At 36.4% G+C, this 26017-nt stretch overlaps 1 protein-coding gene across 1 annotated transcript in view; it reads right to left on the bottom strand.

Moving 5' to 3' along the window:
- KAT6A (lysine acetyltransferase 6A) overlaps window positions 1–26017 on the bottom strand; it is a 112583-nt gene that overhangs the window by 23803 nt on the left and 62763 nt on the right. The window contains exons 3-9 of the mRNA XM_008071729.2: window positions 23251–23359; window positions 17746–17861; window positions 17081–17162; window positions 14663–14798; window positions 13044–13363; window positions 10465–10583; window positions 1272–1387 (exon numbers count right to left, since the gene is read on the bottom strand). Coding sequence (XP_008069920.1) covers window positions 1272–1387; window positions 10465–10583; window positions 13044–13363; window positions 14663–14798; window positions 17081–17162; window positions 17746–17861; window positions 23251–23359 — 998 coding nt within the window. The remainder of the gene's footprint in view (window positions 1–1271; window positions 1388–10464; window positions 10584–13043; window positions 13364–14662; window positions 14799–17080; window positions 17163–17745; window positions 17862–23250; window positions 23360–26017) is intronic.

Here is a 26017-nt window from a genome sequence, read left to right as displayed (position 1 = left end):
CCCTTTTAACAATTATACTGGCCTACTCCCGGTACTTTGAAAAACCTTCCAAATGTTAAATAACCCCACACAAAATGTTAATGCACTCAAGATATTGTAAAGCACTAAGTAAATATCATTAATTTTGCTAATATTTTAGACAGGCAATGTTACTAGATAGGTAAAAAGTTATATAATGAGAATACTTTGAAAATATGCTTAACCCAGAAATCATCATAATTTATTATTCCTTACAATGCCTTGTTAAATAGGAAACTGAGGCATAAGTAGTTTGCAGTAATGTCACTGCTGTACTTCAAACAATAAACCAGCATTTTATTTTTTCATATTATCTTATTTCATTTCTTTTCATTTCAACCCTAAGAAAAAACTATAATAACTGGTATTATTGAGCACTTACCATTTTCTAAGTGATGCACGTTTCATTTAACTCATTTCATGCTTGCAGTAACCCCATGAAGTATTATTAGTATCTCCATTTTACAGATGAGAAAACTGAGGCACAGAATAGTTGGGTAACTTTTAAGGCTACAGAGTTTAAAAATGTCAGAGCTGGCTTAGTCATGAAACCAGTCTGGATCCACTAAGCATGCTGCTTTATTCCAAAAAGCTGGTGAATGATTGATTCTTATAACTGTAAACCCAAGCTATTTATATAAAATTTTATACCATTTGCCCAGTTATTACTAAGAAAACAAACCATCCACTAAGTTTGTTAAAAAGTTTAGATCAAAGGCTACTCATGTGAAACTTAATATTTATATTATATAATTTATATAAAAGATTCTATTTATCTTTTTAAAAACTCATAGTGTATGGAATGATGACAAAGGATTGACAGTGGCAGGAAACTATGGGGGGTAAGGAGGGGAAGGGGGTTGGGATTAATGGTAGTCAATATCTGTCTGGGGATGGGGGATACCCCTTATCAACTAAGATGCCTGAATGTTGCATATTTGTATACCTAACCCTTAACTGTACCCCACAATTTTAAAATAAAAAATATGTTTAAAAAAATCCTTTCCCTTTTATTGTGACCATGTTTCAGGTTTCTGAATTTAAACAACAGCTTCTGGACAAGTTACAGAAGAGAAAATCGCATGCTACCTGGGATTAAGTGGCTGCCAAGGCATGCTGCTATTACAGACCTTTAAATGCCCTCAGTTTTCTCAAACGTAAAAAAACTGGACTGAAACATCTTCAAGATTCCATCTAGTTCTAGAGTTCTATGGATCTAAAAAACAGAAAGTAAAGGGTCTCTCAAAACATACCTTGAGTATTCTTGAGGATAAGGAGAAGAGTACCAGGTGTGAATTTCATACTTCCCAAACTCAATGACAGAGGGACACCGGACTTGTGGATCAGGGGGACCAGTCACTCCAACTTTCTGTGCAGTCAAGAAATACATTCAAAAGTTAGCCAAATTAGACACACTGAGATAACAACAAAAATATCTGAATGTAAATGTTGTCTTCTCAGGATTCCACACAGGAAATTTTTCAAAAAGCTAGGAACAAGCTAACAAGTTTGAAATAAGTTGCATTATTCTCTAAGTAGGCACCCAAATGAAGAATTCAAATGCCAAGAAGTCTCTTGGAAATCTCTGCATTTTCCACATTTAATAATATTGAAAATATTTTCCTTAACTAAACTCACTCCCTTAACTAATAACTTAATTATTAAAGAGAAACTGCTGGCATTGGTGATATGAGATAAAGAATAATTTTTTAAGGGGGGTAGGGAAACGCTGTACATTTACCCAAATCATACCTACACTGCCTCAGCTGACAACAGTGCAACGACCTAGTGGGCATGTAAGCTCATGAAGAAAAGTACGACTTTCTGGTCTGAGAAAGTAGGTATTTAGGAATAATATAAAAAGAATATGATAAAACAAGTATCAAGGTAGTCTTCAATTCATTTCCTCCTACACCTAAAATTTCCTTTATTAGTAGTTCTGCACAAATTTGACCAGAGAAATACTTTGTTATACATAAACTGTCTCTTTTTTTCTATCCTGTTTATAATGAAAACAATCTCTATGCCTCTCAACCCTGCCATAATCTGAACTAAACTATCCAAAAAAAGAATAACTTTTAAAGACCACAAACCTGCTTTACTCTCACACCAGTCATTCAAATACAAGCTATTGAAGACAACAAAAATCAGTTTCAAAACCTTAAGTTCTAGGGCAATGTGACTTGCTCTGCACCCAGTCTAACAACAATTCATACATACATGTTTGTATGTATCGATCACAGCTGCTCTATAGATATTAACTGTCTTAAGAAAAAGACAAGGCTAGAATTTAGACTAATCAAATACAAGTATTAATAAATCTTTATCAAAAAACAATCAAGCCGGGCTCGGTGGCTCAGCCTATAATCCCGCGCCTTTGGGAGGCTTAGGTGAGTGGATTGCCTGAGCCCACAGGTTCGAGACCCGCCTGGGCAACTTGACGAGACCTCATCTCTACAATAAATCCAAAAAAAAATTAGCCGGTCGTGGTAGCACGCGCCTGTAATTCCAGCTACTCGGAAGGCTGAGGCGGAAGGATCACCGGAGCCTAGCAGGCGAGGCTGCAGTGGCCGGGAGCAGCCACTGCACTCCAGTCTGGGTGACAGAGTGAGACTCCAACTCAAAAAAAAACCAAACAAACAAAAAAAAAACAATCAAAATTATCCCTCAACTTCATGCTTTAAAGACCACTGAGAGATTATTAAAAGTTCCTTATTGGAGCCACACACACGTATCTTGTAACAAAACTAAAAAGATCAGAGATTTTAATTCACTGGTTTTATATAAAGAAAGAAGTCTCTGTACCACAAGTCATTTGAGAACTCTTCCTGGTCTTTCTAACCATTCTCTTTTATAAAAGGCCAAGGGATTTATCTCAAATCTCATACTGGAATACAGCCAAGTGAAACCTCAAGCTCTTCCTTAGACAACTCAAAACAAAAGACAAACATCCATTAGTTAGATAAATTGTGTTATAACACTAACACCCACTGGGGCTCCTCCAAAAACAAAAATGATAAAGAATACATGCCAAGACAAAATAAGATTTTTTTCATTTCTCAAAACCAAAACAGAACTTTGTATTTAAAAAAAAAAAAGATTTTCAAAGGTTGTTTTTAAAACTACATTCCAGAATCAAGTATTCTAACTCAAAGCAGTATTTTTTCATCTATCCTTACAACTCAAAATAATTAACAGCAGTAAAGAAAAATTTCAGAATAATCAATTATCAGAACCAAATCTAATTTCCTGAGGCAATGATCAACTGGGAAGCACAAAAGCTGAAGCCATGCACCTGCTGTGGCACTGCCTGCTGCTTGAGCACTCTCCAGTCGGAGACCTGCTGCTCTTCCAGACGGATGCCCGATGTGAATGTGGAGATCCAGCTCCAGTACAACTGTTTACACATCACCTCAACTCAGGGAATCTGGACAGCACTGGACACAGAAAGTTCCCCTCTGCCCAAACCTGCCGTCCCCTTTGCATGGAGAAACACGCCTGCACATGCGCTCATCCCTGCCTACCGCCACTCCCAGCTGCCTCAGGCAAGCCTCAGAGCAGGGTGTTTCCACTTAGGAAGGGTTAGAAGCTAACCAGCTCTCTACACAGCAAACCATTAATTAACCCAGTCCTGGCCAAAATCAAATCATCATCTCTGAATTACAAGGCCACCTTTGCCAGGTCATTTTATTTTGAAATTTCAGTCAAGACGTTTTTTTCAATAAACATGTGCCTTTCCAAAGCAGCAAGTGTTTAATATAATCAAAGGCACAAAACAAATTTTTGAAACGTTTAACTCAAGTTCCGCCACTTCACGTCCTCCTCATCTGAATATGCCAAATTCTTCAAAAGACAATATATATTCCAGGCCAGAATTGACCTTTCAATCTAAGATAATGAAGGAGGCACTAAATGCATTAGTAATTGGGCTAAACCAAAAGGAAACTTTAAATATGCCTATTTCTAGATAATACAACTTTTATTACTAGCAGCTTATAAGAAAAGATTATTACTCTTCTATAAAAACTCAGCTTCCATTAAATGACTTATCCAATTCCAATTTCTAACATTAAAAAGACCACTCCTGCAGTACCCTCAACTCCTGATCTGATACAAACACCAAAAAAATGCAAATAACTTACAATGTATGTAAAAGCAGCCCTGCTCCCCTCCCCCACCTGTCCACTAGAGAGCTCCCACTTGACCTCCTCCTATCCCCAAGGAGGTGAAAGGAGAAGGTGAGCTGTCTCTTACTGTAGGAACAAGGCTGTGTGTGAAATGCAGTAAGAAGAGGTGTCTTTCTGGTACCCGAACATCTTCCCACAGAAACACTACAGCAAGTAATTCGATTCTTCAGGGATTCAAAGCGACATGATGCAAGAGGCACCTAAGAACGAGTGCACAGGCTCCAAGATGAAGGGAGCATAAATTTAAGAAATAAAGAGACTCTGTTTGTAGTACTGACTACACCAGATTCTGAGCTTATATTGTTATCTCATTTAATCCCCACAATCCATCCCTCAAAGTAGAAAACAACATCCCCACTTTACAGATAAAAACAAAGTTCAGAGAGCTTTGCAGGCAAAAACACAGGGGTAGGAACAGTGAGAGTGAAACATAAAGACAGAAAAGAATACAGTGGGTAGACGTGAGACAGGAAACATAGGGAATCCTCATCTAATTTAATTCCTCCTTAAATTCCAAAAGTAGTTAAGAGTGTCAGTTTTTTGTTTTTTGTTTTAAATAGGAACTTAATTTTCCAAAGAAACAAAGCTACGAGTCCACAAACTCTTACCTAAAACCCTTGGATTAGAATAGAATGTATTTTTGAATTCTGAGTTTTTCTAATTTTAGAAAACTACGTACATGTATATTAAATCACAGCCCCAATAGGAGTGGGGCAACTTGCCATAATCAGACACATTTCTTTAGCAAAATATGTGAATATTCATATTAACAGGGATAGATTAAAAAAATATATAAATAGTCTCACATCAGTAAAGATGATGTTTTGTCAACCCCATTTAGGTAAAGTGGGATATTATGGAAAAACAAGTCATAACAATTTATTTTGCTGGGCTCGGTGGCTCAGCCTGTAATCCTGCGCTTTGGGAGGCTGAGGTGAATGGATTGCCTGAGCCCATGGGTTCGAGACCCGCCTGGGCAACTTGGTGAGACCTCATCTCTACAATAAATCAAAACCTAGCCAGGTGTGGTACCATGCACCTGTAGTTCCAGCTACTTGGAAGGCTGAGGCGGAAGGATCGCCAGAGCCCAGCAGGTTGAGGCTGCGGTGGCCGGGAGCATGCCGCTGCACTCCAGTCTGGGCGACAGAGTGAGACTCAAACTCAGAAAAACCCCAAAAAACCAAAAAAACAAAAACAAAAACAAATTTATTTTAATTCTCCAAAGAAGATATACAAATGGCCAATAAGTGCATAAAAGATACTCAACATCACTAATCATGAGGGAAATGCAAATCAAATCACAACAAGATAACACTTCACACATATTAGGATGATTATAATTTTAAAAAATAAAACAAAACAAAACACTAGAAAAGAATGAATGTTGGTGAGGATGTAGAGAAATTGGAATCCTTGTTGTCCCATTGTTGATGGGAATGTAAAATGGTTCAGATGCTATGGGGAAAAAAATTAAACAGAATCACCACATGATCCAGCAATTCCACTTCTGGTTATTATGCCCTAAATAACTGAAAAATCATTTCCTCCAAGCTCGTAAGATCATAGCTGAGGTAAAATCCTGCTAATTTTGGATGCTTCCACTTTTCTTCCAGAGGTGGCTCTTTTTACACTGTACAGCTAATGACGGAACATAGTACAAGGTGAATCGTATCTTTCCCTACTGCATGCAATAATTTTAAAAAAAAACCAATTAGTGGCTGACCCTTTCTGAAAAAGAATCTTGCTCAACATTTCAATAATTCTTGACTTAGATAACGTTCCACACAAAGCTCAATTATTTGTAATAATCACTAAAAGCAAATACTGGATTTGCTTTTTTGAGTAAGTTTCCTTCTAGACTATAAGCTCAAAGAGAATAGAAGTATGTATTACTGATATCTCCCCCAACTAGTAGAGTTTCTAGAACATAGCAGGTACTCAATAAATGAAGGGTGTTGACTGGATAGATTCCAATATTAACTCCTTTATCATTTGTCTTTTGCTAGTGCTATTTGCAAAGACTACTCAACACTGTAATAAGATCTTCCTGCAAAAATCTTGAAACACAGGTTGAAGCAGCTTCTAAGTCATGTCTATGTTCTCAAAAATGACTTTTTGCATTATCTATATGAATCCTTTTATTATTCAAAACATCCTCTTATCTAATTAACATTAATTTTTTCAACAGACTTCAAACCACTTTACTACATTAAGTCAGATAACCTGGAAGACATCTTTGATAATCTTTTGTTCCTTCAAACTACACATCCAGTCTATCATCAAGTTTTGCTGGTTCCACCTCCAAAATATATCCTAAGTCCATCTACTTCTCTCCCATTCCACGGCCATCTCTAGTCCTAGCTACCACCTTCTTTTATCTGGATCACTGGACAAGCCTGGGAAGTGGGTTCTCCACTTCCACTCTTGCTTAATTCCAAACCATTCTTCATGCAGTGGCCAAAAAAAAGTTTTTAATAGAACTGATCTTGCTGTTTTCCTTGCCAAAAACCATTCAATGCCTCCTCATTAAAATTATGATAAAAATTTTCCCAGCTTCATCTTGTGTAATTCTTATTCACTATACTTTGTTACACTGAAACTCAGTTCCTCAAAATTATCAAGTTCTTTTCCAACTCAAGACGTTTACACAGGCGGTCCCCTGTGTTTGGAATACTCTTTTATCTAGTGCTTCACCTTGCTGACTTTCGACTCATCTTTTAGAATCCAATATAAGCTGTTACTTCCTCAAAAAAGTCTTACCTTCTCTCCAAACCCAACCCTCAGTAATGCAGATCAGGAGGCCCATGTTATAATCTCTCACTTTCTTCCTAGTACCTATTGGTTTGTAATTAGTCTTATTCTTATGTTGTTTATTGTCTGTCTCACTTATGAGACTAAAAGCCTCATGAAGGCAGAGTCTATGTCTTTCTGTTTACCTGAGAACTCCAGGACCAAGTCAGGCACATGAATACGAAATGAATAAACCTCATGGAAAAATACCATCACATCAGAATTTTAGTAAACTGCCCATGAAAAGAAGTATAAATTAGGTTTCCAATATCTAGCTGTTTATTTTCTTGGTGTCACATATACAGACAATCACAAGTTTAATAAAACACTCAAAGAAACATATAATTTAGCCTGATTCCTGCTGATATGAATTTACATTGTTTCCACAAGCCTCAGCAGGACTCAATATCCCCTATAAACTCTAGACTTCTTTCTCTCCACATTCCTATTATTCTAACTCCTGTCCCATTTCTCTCATCATAAAGTTTCAAATATTCATTAAAGAAATATTTAGTGAGGTTTTACTATATTCGAAGTACTCAGTATATAGCAGTGACCAAAAAGAACTTCCCTATTCCCAAGGCACTTATATCCTAGAAATAAATATTTAAATTGAAGAGGTGGCAAGTATTACATAGAAAACATAAGCAGTTCAGGGGCTAGAGGGGGTATGCCATCTTTGGGAGCCAGGGAAGACCTCACTGAGAAGACAACATATGAGCAGAGAATGAGACAGAGCAAGCAGTGAGCCAGCAGATACCTATGCCAGAGGAAGTTCAGTCCAGACAGAGGATACGGCGAGGCAGGCTCCCAGGCAGGGGTATGCTCGGTGTGTCTAGAAGAGGAGGCCTGTGGCTGGAACAGATTAAATAGGAACAAGAGTGGAAGGAGAGCAGCTAAAGGATCACACAGAGCCTTGGAGATGAGGGTAATGGCTTATAGCCTAAGCAAGACTAAAAGACATGGGAGGTTTTCTGAGCAAAGGAGTGATATAAACCAACTTATGTTTGAAAATAATTACTCTGGCCCCAGTGTAAAGAATGTAGACTAGAGACTGCGGTGAGGGACAAAGGCAGAAGCAAGGAGATTAGCTTGGAGACTATCATAATAACTCAAGCCAGAGATGATGACGGCTTAGAAGTAGTACAAAGCAGACATATTCTGGATCTATTCTAAAGGCAGAACCATTAGGATTTGCAGATGGACTGAATGTGGAATGTGACAGAAAAAAATCAAGCAGTCTGCCTTTTGGGGCCTAAGCAATTACAAGGAGGGAGCTACCATTTACTACTATTCTCCACTAAAGGAGCCGAGGTCTATGGATCAGGAAGAACCTAGAACATTTTGCTGTGGCTAGAAGTAAATAAAAATAATGGAGTCAAAAAGACACAGAAACCAGCTTTAAAAAGCACCCCCCCGCCCAAATTTGGAACAATTTAAGCATCCAAATAAATACTAAGAGCAATGGATCATAACCCATAAAACAAGAATCTGTAAGCCAAAACAAAATGAATAAATAATGGGAAGAAGAAGCTCTTTCTTATAGAATAACAATCAATAAATGTTAAAAAATGATGGAATTAAAAAATCAAATTTGGCTCCCAACCAAGTAAGCATTTTAGCCAAGAATCACCTCTGGATGCTAAATCTAGTAGGTAAAAGTTTAATGAAAGACAGAATTTTTGCATATTTGTCTCAAAGTATGTTCCTACAAGATTCTCAATTATAGGTGGAAAATAGTCATTTTACAGAGAAGAAACAGGAAAAACTATCTTAACTAAGTGATCAATGTAAGCATCACTTATAGTGAGACATATAGATATTACATGCCCCCAATATGATGCACTGAGGACACATCACACCTGTAGCATTTTCTGCTCATGATGAAAAATAAGACAAACTCAAAGTGATTATAGACATTTCACGGACATTCTATGAAATATATAACCTGTACACTTCAAAACTGTCAAGGTTGTGAAAGATAAAGACTGAGGAACTGTTTCAGATTAGAAGGAAACTAAAGCAACATGACAATTAAATTAGACAACAGTACTTAATCTTGATTTATTCTTGACTTGATGACTGAAAAATGTTCATTTATAAAAACATCCTTTTAGGAAATACACACAATTAGGAGTAAAGGATATCAGTATTACAGTTGCAGCTTATTCAGAGAGAAAAAAAAAAACAGTTCTTCTAGGAAGAATATAACTCCTCCCTTTGAGTTCCACTGAACTCTATATAATTTATACCATAGTGCCTAAAATACTTTGCTCTACTTAGCATAAGCTCTACTTAGTATACCTCACGAGGTATGCAACTCAGCAAAGTAGAAGTTAGTAAATGGAGACCAAGACTTAAATCCAAGTACATCTGACTCAAAGCCAATACTTAGTTAAATCATAATATGGTAGAATGCCAAGTAAATTCTTGTTGAATATTCATACTGCTGTTTTTATTTTTCAAAAGCACTCATATAATGACAGGCATAAACAGTCCATTCACCAATGAGTCTCTTAATCCAAAGAGTTTTACCTACATAACTAGAATCTCCAGCCTTATAAGTTCCTACTTTCAAGATAAGAGAGAATCAACTTGGCTTACACAGTAAATTGGCTGGCAGCAAAGAAGGAAAAGATAAATAAACGCAACCTAGAAGAGTATTTATGGTATAGGTGCCATAGACCTTTCCAGACCTTCCAAACTCACTTCCTGCCATTATCTATAGCCTATGTTCTTTATCCTGACCCATTTTAATTTCCACAATTAAGCCTGTTTTTCCTATCTTCACATCACTTCCATCTTTACTTCTGTTCTTTCTGATTATTAAGGGTTCCGACTCCCTGTCATTCAAATAAATTGCTCCATATCCTTTAAGACCCCTTCATGAAACTGACCTCCCCAGGCAGAGTTGATAAAGATTGCTTCCCTATTCTCCCAAGACACCATGTATTCTATAATAGAACTTTTCACATTAATGTAATTATTTCTTTGTAAGTCTCTCCCAGTCTATACTTGAGGGAAATAATTTGGTCACTTTGGCATCTCCAACATCTAGTACATAAGTAGATGTTTTGTCTACACATTTACATCATGCCATGTGCTAAAAAGGATTAAAGCAGAAGTGTTTATCAAGTATTTCTTGAATTAATAAACATAGATGCTTTATCACTATAAGAAGCTGGGGTTTTTGGTCAAATCCCAATTCTTCTTCACACTAGACAGAAAATAAATAAACCAAGCTCATTCAATGCCAGTAGTCAAAGCCATGTGTTTATCTGCAAAACCAAAGCAGTTATCAGGGTTTGAAAGAGATATTATAACCAGCAGAACTACATTTACACACAAACCACAACTATTCTCAGATTAGATAGACAAATTACTGTTACAGCTTTACCCACAATATAATTAATCTTCTGTTTCTCATTCATGAACAAGTTGTTTGTCCAACCTGAATATCCAACTTTACCTGCAGTGCTTGTTCTTGGATATCACGAAATAATTCCATATCTTTCTCAGTCATGATTTCCTGGCTCCCAAAAAGCCGCTCATCACTTTCTTGTTTGCCATCCCAGCCATCCTGATTGTCTACATATAAAGAAAGAGCTCACATGTTATTCGCACTATCCTTCATTTAATGCATAAACTAGAAAAAAAATTCCAAAAGTCTTTATTTCAATTTGAAGACTTCAATATTATTTATACAATGAAGAGGACAGCATTAAACTGAATCCTATAATAGAAGAATATTTACATATTATCTCTGCCTTGTAGTGGAAATCCTGAATTGTCTTAAAGTTTCCTAAAAATATTACATAACTCAATTTAAATTTCATTATAAGGGATTATTATATTTTAATAATAAAGGCAGAAGAGGGAGAAAGTCTAAAAAATATAACTTTATTTTTAAATACCATGAATATGATACTTTTAGTATGAGTTTAAAACATTCAAAAAGCTAACCCTTGAAGTATTGCTTTAGCTGATGTCAGGAAGCATTAACTCCCATCAAAATCCAGAGGATAACAGATGATAGTCCTCTGGGTAACTATGAAAACTTATGATAATTACCCACTAAATGATGGATCTTCCCTAACTGGACAAAAAAAAACTAGTAAAAGAAGCATGTGGGAACTGTGTGGATTGTTATCCTTTGCATTTGAAGATGGTACTGCTAATGGTCTCATTTCCTCTTTGTAAGAGTATAGCTGAAAGTACCAATTTGAGACAGCTCTTTTCAAATCAACTGCACATATAGGCTGTCTGTTATTCATTTAAGACAAGAAGAAAAGGGACAAGGACTCGCTGCTGACGATATTCCCAAACTGGAAAAAAAAAAAAGTACAATCTCCACAGGTACTATGTAACTTTCATGCCCCCTAGTGAATGACATAGATTGATGCAGGCACAGATCTAATACAGCATTTGGTAGTACTGGATCAGAAGATGTACCAACTGTTCCTTAACCTTTACAATTCATAAAGAAGATGACAGAGCCTATTGAAGCATTCATATCATGCCTAAAGCGCAATACTGATTCTCCATATACTTTATACATTTGCTCTAACAATTTATATTTCTAAAACTTTCTAGTAGATTACTTAATAAACCATCTCCAGTGCAAGTGGCTAATTCAAAAATGTCTTTCAGGCCAGGTGCAGTGGCTCAAGCCTGTAATCCCAGCATTTTGGGAGGCCAAGGCGAAAGGATTGCCTGAGCCCACGGGTTCAAGACCAGCCTAGGCAACATGGCGAGACCATGTCTCTACAATAAATCAAAAAAATTAGCTGGCAGTGATGGCATTCACCTGTAGTTCCAGCTACTTGGAAGGCTAAAGCGGAAGGATTGCCTGAGCCCAGCAGGTCGAGGTTGTAGTGGCTGTGAGTGTGCCACAGCACTCCAGCCTGGGCAACAGAGTGAGACTCAATCTCAAAAAAAAAAAAGTCCTTCATGAGGATTTGCTTTGAGATTCTTTCCAAATCTAACCTAGATGGATGATATATTGTCTTACATAAACATGCTTAGACTGGGGACTTTCTACAATCTACATGGCAGATGAAGATATGAAAAGTCCTGAATGCTTAAAGAGTAGTTAGTTGATCGTCACTCTGGTGAAAAACCAATCAATAAAGACTAAAAGGGGAGAATCTGACAATGAAGAGGATTCCCCCTCCTGCACTGGGTCAATCACACATCTGTGTGAGCAGGAATGAGAAGTAGTGACTACACACACTCACCAGTGGGACACTTGGGGGAGGGAATCAAGGTTAAGTTCTCTTGCAGTAGATGAGACACTATAGCTTTGGCCCTTGAGATCCAAAAGAGTTCATCTCATTCTCCTTTCCTCAGAGACCTTTCTACTTCCTTCACAAGGTTAGTTTCTCTAAACTCAAAGCAATGAGACTATTTTAAGCTCTAATTATCTAGATCTGATTCAAATTCTTCTCTGATTTGAATTATCTGCTACACTAAGTCCTCTCCACAGAAGTTTTCTACTTTGAAAACCAGCGAACTCAGCCTAATACATAAGCAAATAGTCTGGAGCTGTAGTTCTCTCTTTTTAAATGTAACCGTGAAAACTTACAACTATATTTGCCAAGATCTTAAGTAGAAAAATCAATGGCTTTATCACATTTGCATATATTCTGGTCTTTTCTCTATGCTTAGATCAGCAGCATTATTACTCATCTCTACTCTTGCCAATTTCTTTCCAAGGATAAAGCAAGTATCATGCTGCTCATCACATGATTTATTTAGAAATGTATAGTTATCCTTGGTTCAAGGCTATACCCCAAATTTCGGCAGGCAGATTATTTGTGGTTCTACCAAAAGAAGCTCCTACCGGTCCATTCTGCAACTTCATCCCTAGCCTCTAAAATCTATGCTATTGTTGGCATCTTAGTATCATCTAAATACAGATTTTAATATGTTCATATATTCCATTCTATTTTTTTATAATCACATATAAATCTAATCTAGATAATTAGTGTTATTTCAAATAACACACTTGGGGAATACTTTCTGTTTTTGTTTGTTCCAAGTTCTTACCTGTGGGCCAATCTGAAGTGCTCGATTTCCTGTTGCCCTTTTTCCTGATTCTATATTGCTCAGAGTAGTCTACCACTTCCCCTCGAGCTTTCCGCCCATCAGGGGAAGGGGTGAAGAATTTGGTAAGGCCATCAATGAGCCCTTTGGTTTTTTTGTTGAACTTCAAGGGGACACTGCCATCTCTGCAGAAGTCCAAGCCATCTATTCGCTCTAAATATCCTTCTTCTGATGATGAGGATGCTGATTGGCTGGAGAGAGTGATTTTTCGTTTCCTACCCCTTCCAGGACCAGTTCGGACTTTGCTGAAGGGACCTTTTGATCTAAAGAATCAAACAGGGAAGAAAAGTAACTACTAAAAAGAAAATTTTATAAGGTTTCTATTTAATATATAACACATAATTAGTAAATAACCTACACCTTTATCAAAAAAAGATCTATGTTGTTAAAATGTTCTGCGAACTATAAATAGTACTATACATGTGAGAAGTAATATTATTAGAAACATCTATTTCCAGAAAGCCTAGTTATTTATAGTGAAAAGAACCCTAGTAATAGGAAGACAAGTTCAAGTCATAATGCTGCCACTTACTAGCTGTACATCTTGGACAAATCACATTTTCTCTAAACATCAGTATCTTCATCTGTAAAATGAGAGTTGGACCAGAGAACTCAGATCCTTCCAGTATAAAGTTCTGTAATACTGTGATCTCTGCCAACTCAGGGTTAAGTTAAGTTAAACTTTTACCTCTAACACAAGGATGGGTTACTCTCTGAAAGTCAGGAGTCAAAAGATCATTTTACAGAAAAATTCAAGCTTGATTTAAGATTAAAAATATAGACTATAATACTGGTTCTGTATATTTTAGGCTGCTACTATTGTTTCAGTTCTATTACCTTGAAGATACTCATAAGTATAAAAAAGGTGAGTAAAATTTGGGGGGGAAAAGAGAGGTTTATAGGCCTGAAGATATTTTATATATCAAAGATGAATTATTACAAAAATACTCAAAAAAGAATTAGCTACTGAATCTTGCTCACCTATTCCAGACCAGCCCAGTTTCCTAGTGCACAATTTCTGATTTCTGCCATTAGATGAAAACATTCAAACTATTTTACAGCAGGAAAATACAAAAATGGGATGTAGCTATCACCCATTCAGTGTTTTGTACACCTATACAGATATAAACAACCGAGACTAGATCAGGACAGGGAACTGTGAAATACCATGATAACATAAATTTTTCTTTTCTGTTTTTTACATAAGAGAAGCAATATAAGACAATGGTTAAGAGTCAGACATTGGTGCCAGTTCAACGCTACTATATAATCTTGTGTAAGTGAACTTCCCTCAGCCTTAGTCACTTTTGAAAAACGAAAGTAACAACAGTGCCTACACTTCATTGGGTTGTTGGGAGAATTAAACAATTCAATGTATGTAAAACAATTAGAACAGTGCCTAGCACTTTATTAAGGGCTCAGTAACTGCTAGCCATTATTATTATATAAAAGCACCAGTTAAAAACAACGGGGAAAATTGTACTAAAAAAAAACAAGTGAATCCTACACTATAGAGAAGCCCTATCCTTTTCTCCCCTCACCTTGCCACAAGTACAACTTACACCGTGTTTTGTTTCTTTAACCTGTTTTTTGGACGTCCTATGGGATTAGTATAGCGCCGTTTTATCTGTGCTGCCTTCTTCTGTAGAAGTTTTCGTCCTTTTTTCCTAGGTCGACATATTTGACATATCCACATGCCTATATAAAGAAATAAAATTGCACATAAACTGTGGTAGACATAAATATACTGAAAGAATTCTGATCATCTAAGTCAGGATTTTAATGTCTTTCAGGTAAAGGACTCTCATTTGAAATCTGATCATACTCCTTCATAAACATGAAAACATACACACAAAATTCTACAAATAACTGGAGGGACCCACATATACCCTGAAGCCCGCACACGGATAAAGTCCACTGATCCGCAGTTAAAAATACCTGCTCTACACACAGTACCCAGATATCAGTGTCCAATTGCCATCATAAAAAACAAAAGGCCAGGTTTTCATAGAGTAATGGCAGATTCCAGGGCAGGGCAGGGAATATACATGATAACCTGGAATATCTTGAAGTGCCAGAAAATAAAGAAGTGCTCAAAAAATAAAAGAGGCCTGTCAAAAGGAAACAAGACTTAAGGGAGTTTTTAAGAGCCAAATCTGAGACAATGTGGACAAAAAAATAATCACAGCAATGGACTATAACCCACAGAAAAAAACAAATATCCGTGAGTCCATAATTATATAAATAACTGAATAAATAAATTGGAGAGGGGGATAGGTCTTCCTTACAAAAGAATTCCAATCAATAAATGCAGAAAGAATAATGAAAACAGAAAATCACCATTATACAAACACCACAATAATAACTAGCATAGGTAAGAATTGCTGAAGGATGCTAAAGCTAGAGGTCAAAGAGTAAACAGAGTAACTTTAAGGGGTCTGTCCGGTTTCTTCACTGTAATTAAGAGATTATGGCTAACATTATTAGTAATGAGATATAGCACATACCCCGGTTATGATGCACTGAGAAAGGTATATCACTTGTGTGTCAATATTCATAACCTTCATCTAATCATGAGAAAGCAATAGACAAACTCAAATTGAGGGGCCTTCTTCAAAATAACTGACCAGTATTCTTCAAAAGTGTCAAGGTCAGTTATGAAAAAATTTGAGGAACTATCACAGACTAAGAAAATAAGACAATTAAATGTAATGTGAGATCTTGGATTGGATCCTGGACCAAAAATTCAAATAAGGACTACAGATTAGTTAACTGTATCATATCAATGTTAATTTCCTAGTTTCAATAACTGTACTATGGTTTTGTAAGACGATAACATTAGGGGAAGCTGGGTTAAAGGATATAACAAGAGCTCCTTGTACTATTTTGCTGCTTTTCTGTAAGCCTGAAATAATTTCAAAATAAGATGTTTCCTGCTTTAAGCTGCTATATAATCTCTTCTGTAGAAGTTAAACACACAGGAAAGGAGTCCTAAGAAAGTATTTCTTATCCTGAAGCAGTCTTAAAAGGCCTCCTGGTCAGACTTCAAATAATTGGTAATAGTAGGGATGGGGGCACCAAAGGAGAGGCAAGGTATTTATTTTTCTAACACATACACATTTAAGACTTTTCAAAAAGTAACAATAAGGCATAAGAGTAATTCAAGTAATATCTTAAAGAGGATGACTTGACTACAACTTATGGTTGAGCCCTTCTCCATCAACAGAAAAGCTTTTCTCCAAACATACAATATTAAATATCCTATAGGTATTTTACTTAAGAATCCTGTAAATCACAAAACCAAGTTGAAATACAATTGTGATAAGGCAAAAACAGGGATGATTAATAGAGTTTTTTTGTAAAAACAAACTGTAAGTATATGATAAGATAGTATTCCATGGAAGGTCAATTAAAAGGCAATTACATTCCAACTAAATACCTTTCAATGAGCCAAAAGAAGAGAATAATATTAACCTCACCCTTATGATTCAGATACTTACTTGTTCATAACATATTTTATAAAAAGTATTTTTTTAAGTTTTGAATGAACCATATCTTTATAGCTCTAGGTTCCTCAAATGTGATAAGCAGTGACATATATAATCAGCATAACCTAATATAATTAAACTTCCTTTTTAAAGAAAGAGATATTTCAAGGTATTATGTAAGGCAAGTAGTTTATCCTCTAGAGACAAATATTTTAAAATGAACCAACTACTTTACTCTTTATGGATGCCTAAATATGGAAAGCAGAGAAAAATAATAATAAATCCATATCATGTAAGAATGAATTTATTACTATTTAGATGCCTAAGGAGAAAGACTATCCCCACCTTTTAAGGCAAGTAGAAACCTCTCTTCCTACTTATGCAACCCCTAAAAGATCCAATTATTCTTTCATTGTAACAAAGCAGATACAAAGTGTTTTCACTAATATTGCCCTTTATATTCCCAGTTTGATTTCAGAAAGTATTTCTCACCTTTTGGCATCCGAGTGAGGGGTGGATCACAACACTCCATGTGAAAACCTCGGTCACATGAGTCACAAAAGAGCATGTTATCCTAAAAAGAAAGAAAGGAAAAAAAGGAAAGGACAGTTTTGCTTAATGTTATGAAATAGAAACATGTCAGGAACATGGCCTCATGAACCTACAAAGCTTCAAAGATTTCAAAAAAGAGATGAGTTACTACAATATTGAAAGTTTCCTTAAACTGTATTAACTAAGTAAATGGACAGTCTAACAAAAAGTTGTGCTTCATCCAATCATTGATAAAGTCTAAGGTTTAATTACTTACAAGTATATCTAATAACCATAAATAAGCTAAAAGGATGATTTGTAATTAATATACCAATTGACCATCCTAAATAAATGCTTCCTGCTCAAAGAAATTTGGGGAGTATTTCCTTAATGTAGCCTAGTTCTCTCTGCAAATATATAATTAAGGTGCTTTACAAATTACCCAGAAATAATCTTAGTCCAAAGGAGCAAGTATTCTAAACTAATGATGTATAACTTAAAGAGGCTGCTGTTATAAATGCTACTAGACCACGTGACAAAATAACCAGCCATACTTAAGATGGAAAAGCCAGTTGTACACGCTACTTCTAAATGGAATACCCACATTGGAAGGCAAAGATACTCACTGCATTTTTGCCTTGATCTCGACAGGAGCTGCAAGTTTTACACTCAATGCACTGCCACCGTAAGGCCTTCACTCTAACCGTTAGCTCAGGGGAAAATTTTAAACAGGATGGATGACCTAATAAGAAGGGGGAAACTCATGAATGAAACAATCAAGAATCATTTCATTACAGTACCAAAGAAATAATGTTGAAAAAGGCAATTATCTTAAATATAAAATACATATTTAATAAAACTCCTGGAAGCTTGCCATACATGTCTCATCAGAACTTAGCACCCCAATTCAACTGTATTAATGCTAAATATAATCTAGAATACTCCTCAATCTGATTATTAAAGACTTGGCAAACTCTAAACTTTTACTAAGCCTATATCAAAGCATTTTTTTTGTACATATGGTAGTACGTACATGAATACATAATATGCCCAGGTCACTTATGAAAGAACACAAAAAGCTGTTTACATTAGTAACATCCTAGAAAAATAAGCCATAAATATTTTGAAGGAGAAGGATTTCATGTTTATATTCGTGCTATCACTTTTTCAAAATGATAGCACATGCTACTTCTATAATTTAAATATATAATAGTCTCCCCCATATCTGCAGTTTCACTTTCCTAAGTTTCAGTTACCTTCAGTCTGAAAATATTAAATAGATTAATTCCAGCAACAAACAATTCATAAGTTTTAAAGTGTGCATTGTTCTGAGTTGCTTGATGAAATCTGCTGTCCCACCACACTGTACACGCTACCTACCCATTAGTCACTTAATAGTCATCTCAGTTGTCAAGTGGACAATGGTGGTATCGAAGTGCTTGTGTTCAAGTCACTCTTATTTTACTTCATAAAGGCCCAAAAGCGCAAGAGTATTGATGCCTGCATGTTGTTATAATGGCTTTATTTTACTATCAGTTATTGCTGTTACTCTCTTATGGTGCCTAATCTATAAATTAAACTTTATCATAGGTATTCATACACAGAAAAAAATATAGAGCTTGGTATTATCTGAGGTTTCAGGCATCCATTGGGGGTCTTGGAATGTATTCTCTAAGAATAACAAGGGACTTCTGTATACAATAAAAATCTCATCATTTAAGGTGAGTTATTTCCTCATGTTAAAGGCACTCAAGCTAAAACTAAACAAAAGCAGTACTTCATTGTGCTCAGAATCAGCAGTAATAGAAAAAAACGCTTCCTCTTCCAAGAGTTAGCTATCAGTTTTATACTCAAAAATTTAGGATAGTCAATTTGCCCTCAATTCTGAAAAGATTCGTCCCTCTCCTTGAAAAGTTGGTCATGTTTATTTTTCTTTGGTGGGTGAAAGAGTTGGTTATACCATCTTCTTTCTTCTCTTTTCTATTCCTAAAAACTTTTCTCTTTTTTAAGATACCAAATCTATCACCAAAACACTATTAACACTGAAAGAAAACTGAAGGTGTGAAAATTTTCTTCCATAATCCCATCATCCTACAGAAGCCACTGTCATGCTCTACTTTTCCTTTTTAACTAGCTAAAAGCCACTGCATGGTTGTAATTATAGCATATATACAGTTTTTGTTTAGCTTTTCTTCATTATTTTATGTAAGTAAATTATATTTATATTCTTTAAACTTACTGTATTCCACTAATTTGATACACTCTAGCCTGCATGATCATTTCCTTGTTGTTAAATACTTAGACCAGAAAACACTAAAATGAATTATTTCATGTTTCAGACCCTTCTTTCTTTTAAAGTAATTAAATTCCTGAAAGCAGGATTTCATGACTGAAATGAATTAAACATTTTTATAGTTTGACAGGTTAATATGCACTGCCAAAACATTTTCCCAAAACTAAGATACAATACAAGGGGGAGGGATCCAAAAAACCCAGAATCTATTTATTAAAAATTGTGTATTTATTCTTACATACTTAAATTTCAGTCACCTTCAAAGTACTCTCCGTTTGATGCAATACACCTATGAGATGCTTTTTACATTGCTCAAAACAGTTTTTGAATTTGTCAATTTTGATGCCTTTTAGTACTTCTGCCATTTTTTTGTTTCATCTCTTTCACACTGGCAAACTGTTTCCCTGTGAGAACTTTTTTCATCCAGGGAAACAAAAATAAAAGTCGCCCAGGGCAAGATCAGGTGAACAGGGAGGGTGAGAAACGGGGGTTAGGTTGTTCTTGGTCAAAAACTGCTGAACACTGAGTGTGGTGTGGACAGGAATGCTCATAAATTACCCACCATGAAATGGGTAAACATGTTGAAAGAATCCCTCCACCCCCCAAAAAAAAATTAACTGAAGCCGAACACAGCCTCTAACACCAATGCTAGCTAGTATGCTGATGCTGATGGGTTCCTAAAACACTTACCTAAAGGGGTAAGCCTGTACTACAAGAGGCCCGCCCTCCAAAAAATAATTCTAGTATTTTCAGGGGGTATCCCTTGTATCCAGTGCCATCAGCAAAGAACATATGTTTTACCACAATTTCATAAGCACCAGGTTTGGACTCTGTTATCTTTCAATTTTGATTATTATATAAGCTATAAAATGACATTTCAGTGCTGCTTGGCGTGCATTTCTGTAATTTCTTAAGTAAAACATTTTTACATGGTCAACTATTTTCTCTCATGTAAACTACCTGTTCATAGGCAGTCCTCTTAGGACTTTATGCTTAGAAATGTAAACATGTTCTTTATACTTACACAACTTTTGGCCCTTTGCCATATTTAAGGCAATTATGTTCCCCAAACTATTCTTGCTCCTTTTATTTTAGGTATGTTAGTTTTCAATGTAGAAAATGTCAACATTCACTCATTAGACTAAGTCCATGCTTTCCTTCCTTGGTTATAGTGCAGCCAGTCTCCAAGCAGCTCTTCAATCATCTTCGCCTTCATGTCACTCCCTCCCACACTGAATGGGGCTGCTCTGCATAATCAACAGGATATTGTCGAAGTGACACAGGGTGACTTCTAAAGCGAGGTATAAAAGACACTGCAGATTCCACCCTGCTCTCTCAGACTCTCATCAGGGGAAGCCAGCTGTCAGTTGTGGACACACCTGCAGCCCTATGAAGAGGTCCACATGACAAAGAATTGCAGCTTCTTGTCAACAAGCAGCAGCATCAACTTGCCAGTAGTAAGATAGCCATTGCAGAAGCCTTTAGATGGCTGCAGCACCAGTTAAAATCTTGACCTCACCTCATGTAAGATGTCAAGTCAAAACAACCCCAAAAATAAGCCACTCCCAAATTCCTGACACCTAGAAACAGTATTAATAAAAAATATTGTTTTTCGCTTTATGTTAACTTTCAGAGTAATTTATTTCTGTAGCAATAGATAACTAATATTTATCCTGCCATTTTATAAAGCTATCTCTAGAGCAATAGTTTACAAATTGTGCTCTTCCCTAGCTTAAAGACTCTGAGATCCCCTCAAATGCAATGCTTCCTAGAAGGTGCTTCTTAGAAGGTAGGGCTGTAACACAACACCCGTCTCACGTTTCATTCTCATCTCATCTAGAACAAATTCATTTATCTGTTTTGTGTATTTGGGTCTCCTTAAGATTTTATTTGGGGAAAGGTTCCACTACTAAAATAATTTGGCATTGTATGGCATGCCATTACATTTTCATCTAACCTTTTACTATTTATATTAACAGTTTAACAGTGAAATCCATCCAGAGTTCATTTGGGTTTGTAAGATCATGTTGAATATGGTCACCTAGCCCTCAAGATCCGTTCCCACCTTCTTCTAATGCCTTTACACAAAAACTGAAAAGTATAAACTCTACTTCCTAGATTCCTTTACAGCTAGGCTCTAGAGATGAATTAGATTCTATTAATGGGATGTGTTCCAGGAATACCTGAAAAGCACAAATAAAGCAACAATCATTTTCCTCTTAATACTGACTGTTTTCTAATGATAAGTAAAGTCCTGAAAACAACAGTAACCACTCTTGTCCTTTAAAACTATCCAGAGCTGTTGTGATGACAGCCAAATTCAGATTTCAGTACTAGCTACAGAGCTTAGCAGTTCAGTAGCAGCCTCCCTTCAGTTTCTACCTTCCCTAGATGGAGGCAAATATGGTGATTCCCTTGGTAGGTCAGTTCTGCTGTGCCCAGGAGTCAGTATTCAACCCAGCTGACAGTCTGCTTCTTCAGCCCTTCTAACAATCTCACAAAACCTAATTCCAATATTAAATTTCATTCCTCTTGCAGTATCTAGTATATAAATGTGATTTATGTTTTCTGAACTGAAACTTGACAGTTATCAAAAGAAAACACTGAAAATCAAGTCAATAATCAAAGACAATGCTGGTTTACTAAGGTCTTCCTGCAAGGTCTTATGAATTCTTAAAATGTAGAGCAAAAATATGTCTGGAATTGGGAAATTAGAAGGCTCTGCAAAATCTTTCGTAGGGCCCAGAATTTAACACTGCTCACAAGATTCAGTGTCAACACTCTATTTCCCAATGTGATACAGGCAAGTTTCCATCAAGAAAAATAAATGTTACCACCCTGGTTGTATCCATCAAGCCAGAGGCATTAATCAAGAAAGATAAGTAGTGATTATTAAAGAAACCAAATAACTTCAAACTGATTGCTGTGATTTAAACAGATGTTTAATAGTGAAAATAAAGAGTAACAGGAAAAAAAATAAGCCCACAGAAGTTTTTTATTAAAAAAACTAAGACCTAATTTAAATTAACTGAATTAAACATTTCAGCTATACATTCAAATCCCTCCCTAGTGTAAAAGCTCATCTGTTACCAAAAACCATAACCAAATTAAAATACATTCATGCACCATATAATGAGATTTCAATCAGCAATGGAATGTGTATATGATGAGGTCCCATAAGATTATAACACCATATTTTCACTATACCTCTCCTATGTTTAGATACACAAATACATTCCATTGCGCTACAGCTGCCTATAGTCTTTAGTACAGGAACATGCTGCACACCTTTGAGCCTAGGAGCAATAGGCTGTACCATACAGCCTAAATGTGTAGTGGACTCTACCATCCAGGTTTGTGTATGTACACTTTATGATTGATGTTCATGCAATGTGTGCCTAACTATACATTTCTCAGGACGCATCCCTATCATTAAAAGATGCATGACTGTATTCATTTCATAAGGATCAAAACCAAACTCAGTTAAAAATACTTTCCCCGCCGGGCTCGGTGGCTCAGCCTGTAATCCCGCACCTTTGGGAGGCTGAGGTGAGTGGATTGCCTGAGCCCGTGGGTTTGAGACCTGCCTGGGCAGCGAGGCCTCATCTCTACAAAAAATCAAAAAATCAGCCAGGCGTGGTAGCGCATGCCTGTAATTCCGGCTACTCGGAAGGCTGAGGCGGAGGGATCGCCGGAGCCCAGCAGGCGAGGCTGCGGTGGCTGGAAGCGGCCACTGCACTCCAGTCTGGGCGACCGAGTGAGACTCCAACTCAAAAAAAAAAAATACTTCCCCCTTGCCTTGATGACATGTTTTAGAAGCAAAATGGAAATCACATACCACTGTTGCCACAATCAGCACAGGAGATGAGTTCTTCTGGCTTCTTTTCTCGGTTTTGTTCTTTTGTACCAAGACAGAAACTACAGATGGGGATTGGTTCAGCAACCGGCTGTAAAGAGAAAGACAATTCATTATTTAATACCTTCTTTTAGTATTAATATAAAAACACCAAAATTATATTCCTAAGAGAGTAGCTTTGAGACAACTGTATGACTCTGAAATTCCAACTAAATAGGTAAGCTTTTACAAAGCCTGCTTTGGACCCTTACAACTGGTTCTTGTAGTAACCATTTAGAAACTTTACTCCAAAAAAGTCATTCCCCAAATATGTTGGTCACTTAGAAACAAATAATACACCTGAATAAGTGCAAGAAGACACAGTATCCACTCTGAAAAGGCATGTGATCTAGTATACAATATGATGCATGCAAGTAAACATAAGGTAAGGCAGAGACGTTATGTGCTGTAAGGGAGAAACAGTCACTGTCCTGTAGCAGTAAAAGAGACAAATCCCACTTTTTGCTTGGAGGAGGTTAAAGGTTGAAAGGAGAAAACAGCACACATTAAGTGCCAGTACTATGCTATGCTATAAGTGATATGTGATAAGGGGGAAAATAAAAATAAAAAGGAAGAAGTCTGCCACTGAATGTCTTGTAAAGAAGCTAGAATTTCAAATTCATCAAAATGTATACATTAAACATTCACAATTTTTATATGTCAATTATACCTAAATAAAGTTTTTAAAAGAAATAAAGATTTGTTTTCCAAAAGTTGGATTTTATCCTAGAAGCAAAAAGCTCAATCTCCTGAACCAGGAGATTATCATCTGTATTTAAGAAAAATAATTCAGTGGCAGTATCACATATAAATCAGAGAAACCCTAAAGATAGTAAAATATTTAAAGTTATTACATTATTCTGGTGAATACAAGATAATCTCTGAATCAAAGCTAAGAAAATGGAATAAAATAATGAACTTAGAAATCAACTGGTTTCACTTACTATGGGAACTGAAAAGGTGGTGATGAAATCAACTGTGAAATGTTAAGTCATTTTAAATAAAGAATTTTGGAGGGAAACGAAAAGAAGATGAGTTAAATTTTAAATGTGTTTACTTGGAGGTGTGGACAGTAACCTCTCAACTATGTACACTAGGCACTGTGCCAGATAGCTACAAAAAGTCATAGAGATGCTTTCAGTCACCAGGAAGAACAGATAAAAGTATAATAAAATGTTTGTAGGTGCCATGATAGAAATATAACAAGGGATTAGCTAAGTGTGGTGGTGTACACCGTGTAGTCTCAGCTACTTGGGAAGCTGAGGCAGGAGGACCACTTGAGTACAGGATGTCAAGGCTGCAGTAGGCTATGAATGCACTACTGCACTCCAGCCTATGCTACACAGGGAGATTGTCTTAATTAAAAAAAAAAAAAAATTAAGCTATAGCAATGGAAAACAAAGAAAAAAATAATCAAGTGGGGATAAAGGTATCAGAAAGAAGCTTCACAGAAGTACCATTTGACTTAGTTCTTCCAAAAGTATCTGACAAGCAGTGCTACCTGGGAGTGTTCAAAAGGGCAGAAAATATAGAATCGGGTTTGGAAGTAGGAAAATGAGCTTGATTTAGAATTCACTGAGCTTAATATTCTTATGGAAGCCCTGTAATCCCAGTATTTTGGGAGGTTGAGGCAAGAGGATTGCCTGAGCCCAGGAGTTTGAGATTAGCTTGGGCAACATGGCAAGACCTCATCTCTACAATAAATAAAAACAATCAGTTGGTTGTAGTGGAGTGTGCCTGTAGTCCCAGTTACTTGGAAGGCTGACAGATGGAAGAATCACCTGAGCCCAGCAGGTCAAGGCTGCAGTAGCTGTGATCATGTCACTGCACTCCAGCCTTGGCGACAGAGTGAGACTTCAACTCAAAAAGAAAAAAAAATGTTTATGTAACATCCATGTAGCAATGCTCTTGGACATTATGGAAGAAGGATCTGAGGATCAAAAGAGACTGGACTGAAGGTAAAAATCTAGCAGCCATATACATACAAATTAGCATTAAAGTCATGCAAATTGACATTAGAGTTGATGAGTTTGCTCATGGAAAACAGGTACAAAGAAGACAATTAATGACATCAATACTTAAGTGGCTAGTAGAGAAATGACCTGAAAAGGAAAAAGATTAGTGAGAGAGTTGGGAGAAACATCAATATCAAAATGTCCTACACAAACAAGCTGATAGCACTACTCAGGAAAGAGACTAAATGAGAGGTGAACAGCTAGTTAATCTTAATAATTATGGCCTAATTATAATTAAGACTACTATATTCTTTCCTTGAAAAGCAATATTAAAAAAATAAATGGGGAAGAAAATCAAGAAAGACTTTACCCAGGAGTGAAAACCAGAAGGAAACCCTAAGAAAGCCTAAAGAGAAGATAGCCAGTGATGAGATTTGATCTTTATGCTATAGCCTCTAAGATATCACTGGAAGATTTTAGGCACAGAAATGGTATGACAAGATTTACATTTTAGAAAAGTCATCTATAAGCAGTACAAGTGGATTGGAAGGGTTAGGGTAGGATCTATAATTCCAGGCCATGAGTAATGAGGGCCTATAGGCACTGGTGAAAGAAATGGAGAAAAGAAAATAAGTTATTTAAAGATAAAATCGACACCTGGTGGCTAATTGATTTGAACAGGAAGGAAGGCGGAAGTCTGGGAAGACATCACTAAGAAAATGAAAAAGCAAGCCACAGAAGTAAGATATCAACAA

Source organism: Carlito syrichta, unplaced genomic scaffold (assembly GCF_000164805.1).
Source record: "Carlito syrichta isolate Samal-C Ts95f unplaced genomic scaffold, Tarsius_syrichta-2.0.1 Scaffold314687, whole genome shotgun sequence".
NCBI classification, from domain to species: domain Eukaryota; kingdom Metazoa; phylum Chordata; class Mammalia; order Primates; family Tarsiidae; genus Carlito; species Carlito syrichta.
The sequence above is the reverse complement of the archived record's forward strand: the minus strand, read 5'-3'. Positions and strand labels throughout refer to the sequence as shown.